Source organism: Cystoisospora suis (assembly GCF_002600585.1).
Source record: "Cystoisospora suis strain Wien I chromosome Unknown contig_6562, whole genome shotgun sequence".
NCBI lineage: Eukaryota > Apicomplexa > Conoidasida > Eucoccidiorida > Sarcocystidae > Cystoisospora > Cystoisospora suis.
In genome coordinates, this window is record NW_027159349.1 from 1 (window position 1) to 13,411 (window position 13,411).

The window sequence follows — 13,411 nt, forward strand, 5'->3', positions numbered from 1 at the left end:
GACTTCTAGGAGTCTTGCTTCGGTGTGGCTTGCTGGCACTTACTCTTCAAGCACTCTACAACAAAGAAAGGCAAAAAAAAAAAAAACTACAGGGTGAGAGACGCTTATCAGTTTCACTTCCTACAATCCACAGGGAAGAGATGCATGTCTCTCCATATCAAAGCGGCGGAGGTGTCGGTAAGACTACCGGCTTATGACTTCTACTCTCAACTGTACGAGCAGGATCTCCCTGATCGTCTCAACAAGAGTTTCCCTCTCCCACGAGGTATACATAAGTGCTCGGAGACCAGTCACTAGTCAGTAGGGTCGGCTCCGTACGTGTAGAAGGTGATTCTGAAGGCTTCTGTCAGCAACCTGCTTCGCCAACCAGCTCCTTAGCACTCTCCTTCTGCGCCTTGCCTTTTCTTAGTATTCTCGTACCGAACTGATGCCTTAGCGGGGGCGGGGGTCGGAAAAAGTGTGTTCCACATGCGCGACGGTTTCGTCCTAATGCCATCACCCCTTCTATATTGGATACGGCATAAGTTAGCGAGATGTTTCCGACGTTGCGTCGGTGTTTGCGTTCGAGAGTCGTGACGTTGCCGCGTGTAAGACGAGCGCGTCCTTTGCTTGTGGCAGTGGATTTGTTTCACTCGATGATCCCCCTGGAGAAAGAATTGGAGATTCAGGGAGAGAAGGAAAGGAAGCGCTAGCTGATGTAGAGGAAGACACATTCGACGATGGGCTTGAAAGTGCAGGTGGTGGTAGTGGTTCTGGAAAGGAAGGCGAAGTGGTGGGAGAGGACGACGGTACAGTTAAGATGAAGGTCGCGGCGTAGGCAATGGAGAGAAGGTTGCCCCAATCGATGGAGTAGAGGGCGGGGATGCCGCTGGCGGGATAGCACTGGACGCAGCTGCCCCAGTAAAGTTTGATTCACTCTGTGGAGCCATTGAGCCATTTGACGAGGGTCCCACTAACGGATGAGACGGCGGCAACGACGTAGTGGTAGGCGCAGTTGACGGTGTGCTGACGGGTGTTTCTCGTCCCGGGGCTCCTGGTGCAGCTTCTAAAGCTGAGGTGTTCGGCTCATGTACCACAGGGGTGGTCTGGAGGAGACGCAGTGGTGCTGAAGTCTGGTTGTCTCGTGACGGTACTGCAGTGGAATTTCGTGCTGGCCCCCCCTGCTCCTTGCCCGAAAACATGAGAACCACAACAATGACAGCGATGACTGCGAACTTAAGTAGTCTGAGTTTCATATCCCGTCCAGCCTTTCTCTGTGCAACGGCAGCATAGCCGGGCACACCACCAAGACCCCCGTCCAGACCTCCACCCCAGTCCGTGGATTCGCTTTTGTCGAACAGCACAAGTTCCTCTTCCTCATCGTCATCAGCAGGATCGCGAGAGAAGAGATTCATCAGAGGAGTGGTCTCGAAGCCATCCGCAGCGCCTCTAGAGGAGATTTTCATAAGAGGAATGGTCTCGAAGCCATCCTCAGCGTCGTCAAGATCGACGATGGCGCAGAGGGGATCGAAGTCAGCTATCGGGATGTGTGTGTCGGAAAGAGCTCTTGGTCGCGACCCAGCAGTTGGCTTCAAAGCCCTAGCCCTTGTCAAACACTTCACAAGGACATTTCCCAGTCGCCAGGACAGAAGCACAGCTAGACTAATCAAAGCCGGGACTATGAAAATTTTCCGTGCTGTCCGTGTTGACTTGCTGGATGAAGATCTACCCGACAATCTCCCACGGGGCTTGCTTACTGACGGCCGCCCCCCCTTTCTTCTCCGAAAGCTACGGCCCCCCCCTTCTCCCTCAACTTTTTGGAGTTGGCCGACGTCACCCGCCTCGACTAACACACTAGCAGCATCCAGTCCTCCTGTTTTTTTTTCACCAAGCTGGTCGAGGACCCCCACATCATTACCCACACTGAAGAGACTGCTGGGACGCACACCGGAACCGTTGCCTTCTGCTGCAACAAGAAACGAGAGAAGAGCTGCAGAAAGCATACAAACACAATGTAGAGCGGCCGAACAGGCGACTCTCTTTGTAAAAAACTTGCTCCTCATCCTAGTCTTTTGACCACTAGCGCGCGCGGAAAGCCCGTGACATACTGTCCGCTTCATGACGGCCGTATGTAAAAGCGTCAGGCGCACAAGTGGAAGCCATGTGCAGAAAACACGAACCGTCCATTCTTCGAAACTAGTAAGGAAAAGCACCGGTGGCACAATGACAAAGATGCACCGCTGCGTTTTTACTGCCGGGGCACCTGGAGACAAGTGTTGGGAACTGTACAACCCTTATACAGGGACATGCTCCTGCCTTCTGCAGCTGCCCTCGGCAAGCTGGATTCATAAGCACGGCTGAACTCCTGTTTCGCTACCTTACGGGAAACCAGGCGGGTAGCACGCACGTCGGGGAGCAGGAAAAATACAAGAGAGTGGACTCCAGCCGGTTATGGAGCCCCCTTCGCTCCCCCCGCGGGGGCCCGCAGCTCCCCCCGCCCGGGACCTGGCAGGGGCGCGGTCTAGCCCCAGCCCCCTGAAGCCACCTTGTCTGAGTGAACCAAACTACCTCCGGGGACAACAATCGGGGAGTTGGTGGTACGATTTACTAAAAGCCAGCGGCTGTTAGTGGATGCGCGGGACTCCAGAGATCCACTCAGCCAAGCTGCTGAGTCGTGGTCGAGTCTGCGTCCCAAAGTGTGTGGAGTGACGCTCGAAGAGCTGAAGCCGTTGTCACGTTTCGCTGTACTGGCGAACCACAGTGTAGTGGCGCCAGTGGTGGCACAGCGGGCAGCGCAGATGTTCGACCGACCAGCGCCTTGCGCGTGCGTCATAATAGTGAAGTGAACGTCGACGGATGAAATCCCGTAGAAGCAGAAGAGGACAGAAATGAACATAGAATTCACACGGCTGTCCTGCTAAGGGAGTAGCACGCGGGAGACTCAGCAGAAATAAACTTTCTTTATGAGCGACGTGTCAACACTAGGAACGCGATAATGTGTGGTTCTTCACGTACGCACTTCTTGACTTTTCTTCGGTAGAGAGCGAGGAGTGCAACAGGAAAAGCAGCCGCGCTAGTGTCGCTTGGTTCTCCCGGTGAGTTCAGGAGAATACGCGGGCACACGGTGTGTGTGCTCGAGTACATATGAATATCTTTATGGGCGCGTATGCATAAATACACACATACACAAATGTATATTATATATATATGTATGTACGGCTGCGTGTAACGTATGGGCGAGAAGACATGCACGCGAATGCATACGTCTAGAAATGCCTTTAGTGGCGACGTGCCGACGAAAAGCATCCACCGGGGCGTCGGCCGTCTGTGTGCTTTTGAAAAGAACTCTTGGCAGTCTGGAAGAGCTGGGAGGTCTTGGTGCGTGATCAAAAGAGTCTGAGAACCGATGAAGGCTTTCCGTGATACGGCTTTTCTCATTCCGGCCAGACGCTCAAACATCCGGGGGTACAGGAAGAGGATATGAGATGACGGAAGAAAACGTATATATCTACATCGACTGTGTCACATAAATGTGCGCAGCAATTTGTATGTATGTGAGTTGAAAGACATCTGTGTTGTAGAGGTTGTAGTCAGTTACTGTTCCTATTGAACCATACTGTTATCTCGAGAGTAAGAATGAAGCGTCGTTTTCGCTGCAGCCCAGCTCCTGAGATATGCAGGTTTTTCTCATGTAACCGCGGCCTTAAAGCCCAATGTTCCCCAAGCAACTCCGCCAAGTAGATCTACATAGATATACAGATCTTCGAGCCAGTGAATCAATAACTGTGGCGAGGGGGTGTCTGCGCGGCACAGACTGACAGGAACTAACCAGGTCCTTCCCATGTATTAAATACATACATGGGAAGGACTACCCCTTAGCTGTGTACAGGAAATGCGTGCGGTTGCTCTCTTGGAAGAGCTCCACGCATTTGCAATACCAGTGATTCTGAACTTTTTCAGGGTGTTTGTATCCAACGATTGAGACAAGGAAGAAAGTATACATTTTCAAACGACTGAATGAAAAAATATACACGGGGATAGGAGCCCATGCTATTGTTGTTTCTCCAGGCAGATCCCCTCAACAAAGACTGATAATTCACTGCCTTTCTCAGAAGAGAGAGGACGAAGTGAAGAACACATTATCCCTTTTCCTTACACAAGAGGAGATGAAATATATATGTGTTCGCATGAACAAAACGAAGACTTTCTCTGCTGTTTCCCAGTAAACCTCGCTGTAAAAGTTAAGCAAGGAGACAGAGACGAGAACCCCATTCTACACGCCTCAGCTTGTTCTTCGCGCATATAAAACTCTCCTAGCTCTTTCGTACCCCACACAACCTCGGACTAAGTCTGTCTTTTGACTCGGTGCGTGTGGTCGGTACAGACGTCCAATCTTCCCGTCCACACCCAGTAGGCTTTGTAACTTTCCATAAAAGAAACACAAATGACGAGACCTAAAATGACAAAGCATACTTTTTGGTGCCCTCGCGAAAAATAACACGGGAGAGTAGAAAGCTACTCCGGCAAAAAAATAAGGGTCTGCTCGCTATGTTGAAAGAAAAGTCTTTTCCTGTAAGGACAGTAGCGGGCATCGATGGAGTACGCATCTTTCTATGGATTGAAAACTTCGTGGAAAAGGTCGGTATGTGACTTAAGACGAATAAGGGAGTTGGACTGATGGAAACCTTGTCTAACTGTGGAGAATGAATGAATGTCCCTTATCAGGTCGGAGAACGATGACGCTCCGTAGTCACCACTTCAGACTTAACTGACGATGCCTGTCCTTCCTCTCTCCTCTTCTTTGTTGCCCTCCTGACGCTGCTTTATGGAACATTCGGTCGATGACCGGGAGGGCGACTTCAAAGGTGAAGAGAAAAGGGAAGATGTCGCTGCGTAGCTTTCTATTCAATCACCCCGACACCCTTCTATTAAGAAGTTCCAAACGATCATATTTGCGTACAAAACTGTATTCCTATTTACATGGTACATGCAGCATACTGATGTTTAGCTTCCTTTGTCGCCCTCATGACAAGAGATTTGTTCGTAGCCCCCTCAAAGACACCTGGTTAACAGGGATCGCGCGGAACGAGCGGAAGGTTCCTTCCTCCGTCTTGTTGCTCCCTGCAAAAAACCCTGTCGGCGTCATATGTAGCCTTCCACATCAGCTCTTCTCGAAGCACCCCGCTACCGACTTTGTGTGAGTACGAGGCAGAGAGGCTAGAAAAAACAAGGAGTGGACCAGTGGAGGAACCTTTCAGCATCCCTTTTTCCTTGAACGCTGAGGTAGGGCATGGCTTTCTTCATGCCACAGAGATTCTTGTCAGAACATTGTCACCTTACTGATCGTGCCTCTTTCGCATTCAGAAAAGAACTCCTGTTCCCTTCTCACGTGTACATGACTGGCGAAATTGCAAGTGTGCTACAGGTGCTCAAGGTCTGCTAGGTACGACCGAAGATTGATTCTAAAGCGATCTGCACTCTGACCTTCGTGCAGTAGTTCTTGCCTTCTGTGCTTGATCTGTTTTGCAAGTTCCTCTAACACCGGAACATACAGATTTTTCTCTTTCAGTTTCGCAACCTGCCCCCTTTTAAGATCAAATACATACACTGTATTGCCATAGATGATGTGCGGGTAGACAGCGCGCCACGGGAAATAATATATCTTTGCGTAACATGTGTCTTTGTTATGCAGCTTCTTTACTGTGCAGTCGACCCAGACGCGGTTTCTTTGCCACTTGGGTCTAGGTGCTGGAGTGGAGATGGTAGTATGTACGGCTGTGGCTGATGCCCCAGTTGACAAGGACGTCGGACTGAGAACATCTGATGCTGCATCTGAAGAAGGAGAGGCAGTTCCAGCTGGGGCCGGGAAAGAAGTCTCGGGTACAGGAGAGGAATTTTCGCCTGGTGATGTAGACGGAGAAGTATCTGACGACGGGGGCGTTGAGAGCCCGGATTCTCTCGCAGATGAAGGCCCGACGGCAGCAGAGGAAGACGCAGCCGAAGGCAATGATGTTGACGTCGTTGGTGGCGATGATGCAGGCGACGACGCAGCTAACGTTGGCGCGGACAGCCTCCCAAGTGACGGAGAGGAAGGCTCAGATGGAGTCGGAGATGTACGCGTAGATCCAGCTGTGGAAGTAGAAGGTTTACCTTCAGATGACGACTTCAAGGGAGACTCAGTTGACGGTCGGGCTGTCGAAATGTGAGACGACGACGATGATGTAGTGGGAGGCACACTTGATGGTACAGGGCCAGGCGTACCTGTTTGCGAAGATAAAGTTGCATTCTCTGGTGGAACTGGAGCGTTCAATTGATATAACACAGAGGCACTCTGACCGTGTAGTGCTGACGTGGTCAGGTGGTTGTATCCTGATGGTGCTGTAGTGGTGCTTTTTACTTGAGAACGGGAATGGTAGACCAACAGCCAAACCAGGACACCAAATACGACAGTGATAAGAGGTATCCACACAATGAGTATCATTTTCCATGTTCTCGTAAGCCGGCGCCTCTCTTGCTCAGATTGAACGTACCCACCACTGCCACCCTCGGCATCAAGTCCTCTTAGTGTAGACAGCGAAGTCTCATCTTCACTATCCTCGTCACTATGAGTGCCTTGGGGTGTCCCAACGAGAGGAATGTGGTCACCTAAAGCTACTCCTGTGCTGGAGTACACGCCTTCACAGAGAGTATCCCAGTCAGGTGTCCCGCTTTCTGGGTCCGAAAGTGACCGTGGACTCGATCCAGCAGCTCGTGTCAAAGCCCTAGCCCTTGTCAAGCACTTCACAAAGAGATTTCCCAGTTGCCATGACAGAAGCACGGCTACAGTAATCAACGCCGATGTTAGGAAAATTCTCGATGCAGTGGCTGCTGTCTTTTTTAGTGAAGACCCCCTAGTCGATCTCTCACGCTGAGGGGACCTGCCTGTTGAAGATTGCCCCGTGCTCCTCTGGTAGCCATGGCTCTCCCAATCTTTTTCGGTGTCCCGCTGTCGACTATAGTGATCCTCCTCGACCAGTACACTAGAAACATCTTGTCCTACGGCCGGGTTCTTGCCGCCAACCTGGCTGGAGCCTCCTACGTCGTCGTCCCCTGTGGAGAGGCTGCTGTGATGCAGACCAGAGGTGTTGTCTTCTGTCGAGGCAAAGCGGGGGGTGAGAAAAATACAGAGCAAGAAAAAGCAATTAACAGCCGCAGCAAAGGCAGCTATTCTCGGAGAAAACGTGTGTCGCATCTTGGCAATTTTACACACTAGGAAGTATGGGACAAGCTTCGAAGGGAGTCCTCCTACTCATGTAGGCACCGCATGAAAGAACTCCAGGCGGTCGGCGAAAAAAGAAATTCCGGAGGAACTCATGGCTCCTAATCCGGGCCCGCGCCCTAAAGAGAGGGGACGCTGACGTTTCAATGATGAACGTCACGTCACCCTCAAGTTTCCTTCGGGCTGTCCTGAAGCTTGGAGACTCGGGCTGCGACCTGTAAAGATGGTAAGGCTAGCTTCGTATTTCCTTTGCTGCCCGCGGCGGCGTAGGAGACAAACGACGGGAAGGCGCCCTTTCCTTGCGGCACGCTAAGATGAATCGTGTCGAGTAGAAAATGAATGGCCAGAAATGACGGCACACCGAAGAATCCTGACTGTCAACAAACCACGCCGCCCCCGCCTGCCCTCTTCCCCGGGCCCCGTCGTGCCATGCTACCGCCGTGTGGTTTACAAGCAGCCTGCTTTTCAGGGTATTATTTCGATCACACTCCGTAGCGTACCCCTACTCACTTCTCTCGGAGGCGACCATAACCTGGGTCTTTGCTCCCAATTCTGGCTACGGGTAGCCGGGGCAGTTTGCACATCGCAGCCTTCGTGTCACACCGGTAGATAGACCCGAGCTGCAAACGGTTCGAATGCGGCGCAACAGAGAGTACCGGCCAACAACATGAAGCCGTACAGGCACCTTCCAGTTGCCTCTTGTCTGAATCTGCTTTCTCCCTTCCGACACTTGGGGCTGCCGTAGCACTAGATCTTGGGGGGAAAAAATGTCAGTCAGTTAGACGAGCTCGACAACGAGTCTCTGTTATAACTGCGAAAGCTAGAGTGTTACCTCGGTCTGATAGCTAGCGGCCTAGCTGTTACACTATAATAGACAGCTAGGAGTCCTACTCGCAGAGGCCAAGAACTCTGTAGCGTCTAGTGGCTCCGGGTCACCCGGTGCTAACAGAGGCTACAGTACCGGAAAGATTCTCGTCTTGCCAGGCAGGCGGATAATGTGTGCCGGTTGTCCCGCTGGGAGCGGACCTTTCGGGCAGAGCTGCCATTCCGGGCAAGAGACTGGGAAAGATTAGTATGCCCCAGGTTCATAGTGTTCGGAAACAGTGCCAGTAGCTGCTGAACTCCCACTGGAGAGTTGGGTCGTACACTCTGGTGGAAGCCAGTGATTCTCAGGACCGTGCAGGCCTCGGAAAAGGGGCACGCGGGGTGCCTAGACAAAGGCGGCATTCGACACAAGTCGACGTAGACGTAGCCAACGCAGAATAGTCTGCGTTGACGGGTAGGCAGCTAGGGCTGCGGACGCAGATTGGCGTGATTCGGCATCTCTCCCCCCGTACCCAGCATGCCTGTACATCTCTACTGATTCTCTATCCCTCCTTGATCCTGGTGCTTCTTCATCTTTCGTCCATTCACAAGAGGGGAAAGAGAAAAAGATGTTGATGTGGGATCTCGACGACGGCGGCGCGGTTGATACAAAGACCATCAGTTTTTGCATTATCAGTGAGCGAGCAGGATTGTTGTCTTGAGAATAACCTGTCCCCATCGCCTTTTTTGTCCTCCTCTTCATCCTTTCATCGAAAAGCGGTTTTCCCGTCGATGTCGAAGTATGTCTCTTCTATGCCTCTGATGTGCAGGTACATGCATGTTTATATATATATATATATGTATCACGGCCTCTATTCGGCAGAACGCCTGACAAAATTCTCTAGACAACCACAAAGCAGTGACGACAATGATTGCTTGTACGGCTCATACCTACCGGGCTCCTCGCTGTCAGCCGAACTGTAGTTTACAGGGACTGCAGTCAGCACCGCAGGCCCCTAAACGGACCACGCCTCGGGCCATAAACTTCCTAACCTCAGAATGGTGGAGATGTAGGAACACGGAACTCTTTGTTACTGGGTGAACAGATTGCACGACCGTCAAACACTCTTTAGTCCGTGCTCAGAGGGTTAGCCCAGTCCAGGTTCACGGCGTACAAGGATCCAGACAGCGTACCAGTTCTACCGGCCGTCGGCGAGTGAGACCGAAAATATAGAACAGTCCGGAGTGGAACTTCGGTAGTTCACGCGAAGCTGTATCAGAATAGTCTCTTATTGTTTGGATGAAGCAGTTCAAGGCCTCAGTCCGGTAAACTCACATAGGTCAGTTTCAGCGCACACACGCTACTAATGCGCACTTGTACCGGCTCGAGGGAGGTCTTGGGCTCCCGGGTTTCCCGCAACGTCACACTAGGACGTCGAAATCTCTCTACGGAGCGTCTGGACCCTCAGTACACGTGAGTTCAGTCTGTCCTCTTCGGTACGCTTTTTCTCAACTTTGGGTGTTCTCCCTTTGTTTATCTCGGCCCTTGTGCTATCTTTTTGAGTAGCCTGGTGTAGCTAGCACTACCCGCTCTTGACTCCCTTCTTGGACTGTAGCCCTGACTTCGCTCTTCCGTCAACAAACAAACTCTGCTGGTGGAGAAGCCAACCGAACCTGTTTTCTTTAGGCGTGCTCTATGTCGTTGAGAATTTTTTTCGCTCTATCGTTGTAAGAGAGGAGCCAGTTTTCCAACTACGACACCTTCGAACACTACGGTTCTGAGTAACCTGGCTTACTTACACTGCAGGACGAGGTAACACTCCTCCTAGCGAAGTTGTTATCTAATGGGACTTCGGATTCACCTGCGCACCTCGGTTGACCTCTCGGCTTAAGTCTATGCCGGGCGTGTTACTCTCCTTACAATACTTCTTTACATTCTAGCCATCGTAGCTGTGACTCCTGAAGGCTGATCCGTTCTATTTAGCTTGTCCTCGGAACAGGTGTGTGGCACCACATTTCTGAATTTCCCGATACTGAACCAAAAGAATAGACAGACCGGGCGCACTCAGCTCGGGCCTCTGATATGTTTAGATATTGCGGGATCATGTCAGTAATTATATACACATTTTACTCGGCGACTGCAAGGTATGCGTGCAGTCTCTTGTTACTACACTAGGTATCTAACTGCAATGCTCACCGGTTAGATATAGACATACGTATGCTAAGCCGTGCTAGACGACCTTCGTAAACACTAGCGGTAGAGAGAGATCGGCTTGCATACATCCGGAGAGAGGCGATAGCTACACTTGGTTTTCTTTTACGTCTGTGTATGTCTCCGATGTCCACATGTATCATGTTTAGTGTATACAGTTACGGATAGAGACGAATGAGGCGCGGAGTGTTCCGTAGTTTTCTTATTTCCGACGGAGTTACGACGTTGGTTGGTCGGATTTCGACGGACAAGCCAAAGATCCCAAATCGCGGCCGCTGTGCCGACGCGCTTACCTCCCTTGTTTTTTGAACGAACAGAACAACCTATTCGATCGATTTTCTGCACTCAAGCGTGTATCAGAGACCGAAACCTTGACGCCACTTGTCTTAGAGGCTCCACAAACGAGAGGCTCATTTGGGGTCTCTTTTCTCAGCCAAGGAGAAGCGTACGAAAGGCTAAACGGCAGGATTAGAGCAAATGACAGATGTCCTTACAAAACTGAGGAGATGCTACGGCAGTAGCTCCTTGACAAAGCACGGGATATCTCTACGGAGGTGAAACAAATATGTATCTGCATAGGTATAAGTAGAGATAGACAAGCAGATCGATATGTGTACGCTGCTGCCTTGTTGAGGAACCTAACGCGGTGGTAGACTAAATGTATGCGGTGTATTTGCACTCAACTTCCCCGACAAGACACCGGCGTACACATGACGTTTATTTCTTGTAAGCACAGGGCAGAGAGAGACATCAAAGGGGAAGAGACACAGCTGCGCTCCGGTGAGTTCGGCGAAGCCCAGAGAGAGAAGAGAACCCCACTACCATCACTTTCCTTTCGTGCTTTTCCTTCCTCAGTCTCTTTACTGTTATTTCATACACACACAAACTTGAAGGTAGTCACATCGGGGATGTGTTTGTCATTGCGGGGCCCCACCTGTTCTTCCCTCGCAGACCACCTTTTCATATTTCTCGATGTACACCCCACACATGTCCGTACTTAGACGCGTGTAGATATGCGTATGGGTGTGTGGTAGTTAATTCAGAGGAAGCTTTCTTGGGGCTGCGTGTCCGTGGTATTGAATTCAGCCGTGTGCTTTGAAGAGCCCGGAGGCTCTCTTGGGTGCCCAGGAAAAATCTGGACATCAATGAAAGCTTCGTGAAGGGTCATTTCCCGTCTGTTCAGACTCCCGAATGCAAAAGAAAAGAAAAGGATATGAAGGAAGCAGAGAGGGAATGCGAAAAGATCTTCACAGCTCTCATCCGTCTCTATGCAGGCGTGTACGTATGTACGCTAGCAGACATCCAGGTGGTAAGGGATTATTCCTTGTGATATTTGGTATCGTGATTTCCGGCATTCGAAGAGTGAAAATGAAGAGTTCCCTTTTTATCTTACTATCGGACGTGTAGATGATTTCTCTCGAGTACGTGCGACCACTCCTAACAAATCCTTCCCAGGTCAACACACCTAGGACGCATGCGTTACGCACAAACCTACAACTAAAAGGCTTATTCCTAGCAAGCAGAACATCAATCACTGTGACGGTATGCCCACAAGCCACCGGCTGGGGTGCAGAGAACAACTACGCTAGTGACAGTCTGGACAAATCCTACATCTGACAAAACTCTATCATCCAAGGGTATACACTGACTCGTCCGTACAGAACTCCGCAAGACTGAATCAGTCCATATGGAGATCCAGTAGCACCGCGCTACTATTTCTCGAGACTTCAGTTACGATCATAGATGTTTACGACGGTGAAATGGGCGTGAAGATAGTTGCTCAGACCTCCATACGGCGTAGAGGATGGTCGAGGGAAGGTGTACCTACGGACCGTGAAAAGGAAAGAAACAATTCTGACTCTGAACAGCTGAAGCCATATACACGCCCGCTGCTCGGCGAGTACCAGGAGTGTGGTTGCCTCCTCTTTTACAGTCAGACTTCTACACCGCCGAAGACAAGATATCCGTCTTCTCGGGAATAATGACAAGGGACAACTCTCTCGGAAAAAGAAGGAACAGAGACAGAGCTTGTAGGAACGATGAAAGAGACAAACTCACAACCCAGCGGATGCGAAGAGCATAGATCTCACTACCTCTTGTTTTGTCGAGGCTGCTTTTCTCCCTTCACCGGTGTCCACACTATAGTACCCAAGACACTGAATATAGCTCCAGTAACTAGGTACATATCTCCTACTTCTTTATGAAGCAGCATAGAGAAAAGAGAGAGACCTCATTGGATAAGTCTTCTCTTCTCTCTCTTCACACCCGGTCTTCTTACAAATACACCACATTGAGCCTGTCCTCTCTCCGGGATCCAACCTCTCTCTCTGCCTCCACGTTCACGTGAAAGGAGGGAGAGAAAAAAAGGACCAAGGCAAACGCAGGGCAACGCGTTCTCCCCATTGCGCGTGAGGTAACAGGGCAGTATAAGCACTGTACTCACATATAAAAGACAAAAGATTTTGCTCTCTGATGAAAAGAACTAGACTCTTTTGTCGAACAGCAAGCGTCGACCGGCTCGTATCTTCGGCGATTCTCTTGGGCTGTCTGTCGCAAATATCTTCTAAGAGTTGAGAGTACTCGATCAAGACAACAAGCCACGCGTCATGGGATCATGAAACCTTCTGCTTGCGGAGATGGCGAAGGCCTCGGACAGTTGCACTTCGATGACTGGATCGACACCTGTTCTCGTCGCTCCTCCTTCGCTTTTCATGACAAATCTCCATGAGAACAATCGGGAAGAAACGGGGGCGCCAGAATGTCAGCAGACCGTTCACACATCTCTGTCTTTGTGGCCCTGTCAGTTGACCATGCCTTACAATAGTCTCGCTATCTACTGCCTCACCTACACCATTATGTCGCTGTGCATGTGACTCCCTTTCCACTTGCTCTTTGGCCTAGGACCTCTGTTTCAAGAACATCTCGGAGTTTCTACTTCCTCATGGAGATGCAAAAGAAAGCTTGAATCCGATTCACACAGTCTTGAAGCAATCCGGCCGAAGGGGGGAACGCGACTTCTAGGAGTCTTGCTTCGGTGTGGCTTGCTGGCACTTACTCTTCAAGCACTCTACAACAAAGAAAGGCAAAAAAAAAAAAAAACTACAGGGGGAGAGACGCTTATCAGTTTGACTTCCTACAATCCACAGGGAAGAGATGCA

The 13,411-nt window shown here is 50.6% G+C and overlaps 3 protein-coding genes across 3 annotated transcripts; all 3 read right to left on the bottom strand.

The window, feature by feature from the left end:
• Positions 1-2,415, bottom strand: CSUI_010021 (uncharacterized protein). Its single transcript, XM_068070128.1, has 2 exons — positions 319-2,415; positions 1-55 (listed from the first exon to the last, which is right to left on the bottom strand). The coding sequence occupies exon 1, from the start codon at positions 2,097-2,099 to the stop codon at positions 795-797; it is 1,305 nt and encodes a 434-aa protein (XP_067917894.1). The 5' UTR covers positions 2,100-2,415; the 3' UTR covers positions 1-55; positions 319-794.
• A 1,543-nt stretch (positions 2,416-3,958) lies between these two features.
• CSUI_010022 (uncharacterized protein) lies at positions 3,959-7,167 on the bottom strand. The gene has a single exon (XM_068070129.1). It carries the CDS (start codon positions 6,458-6,460, stop codon positions 5,399-5,401), a length of 1,062 nt encoding a protein of 353 aa, XP_067917895.1. The 5' UTR covers positions 6,461-7,167; the 3' UTR covers positions 3,959-5,398.
• Positions 7,168-12,183: 5,016 nt separating this feature from the next.
• CSUI_010023 (uncharacterized protein) lies at positions 12,184-13,395 on the bottom strand. Its single transcript, XM_068070130.1, has one exon. The coding sequence runs from the start codon at positions 12,964-12,966 to the stop codon at positions 12,838-12,840; it is 129 nt and encodes a 42-aa protein (XP_067917896.1). The 5' UTR covers positions 12,967-13,395; the 3' UTR covers positions 12,184-12,837.
• Between the last annotated feature and the right edge of the window lie 16 nt (positions 13,396-13,411).

What these genes read in the sequence shown, in the direction of transcription:
- CSUI_010021 (XM_068070128.1), bottom strand. Translation starts at nt 2,099, where the DNA reads ATGAAGCGGACAGTATGTCACGGGCTTTCCGCGCGCGCTAGTGGTCAA.
- CSUI_010022 (XM_068070129.1), bottom strand. Translation starts at nt 6,460, where the DNA reads ATGATACTCATTGTGTGGATACCTCTTATCACTGTCGTATTTGGTGTC.
- CSUI_010023 (XM_068070130.1), bottom strand. Translation starts at nt 12,966, where the DNA reads ATGAAAAGCGAAGGAGGAGCGACGAGAACAGGTGTCGATCCAGTCATC.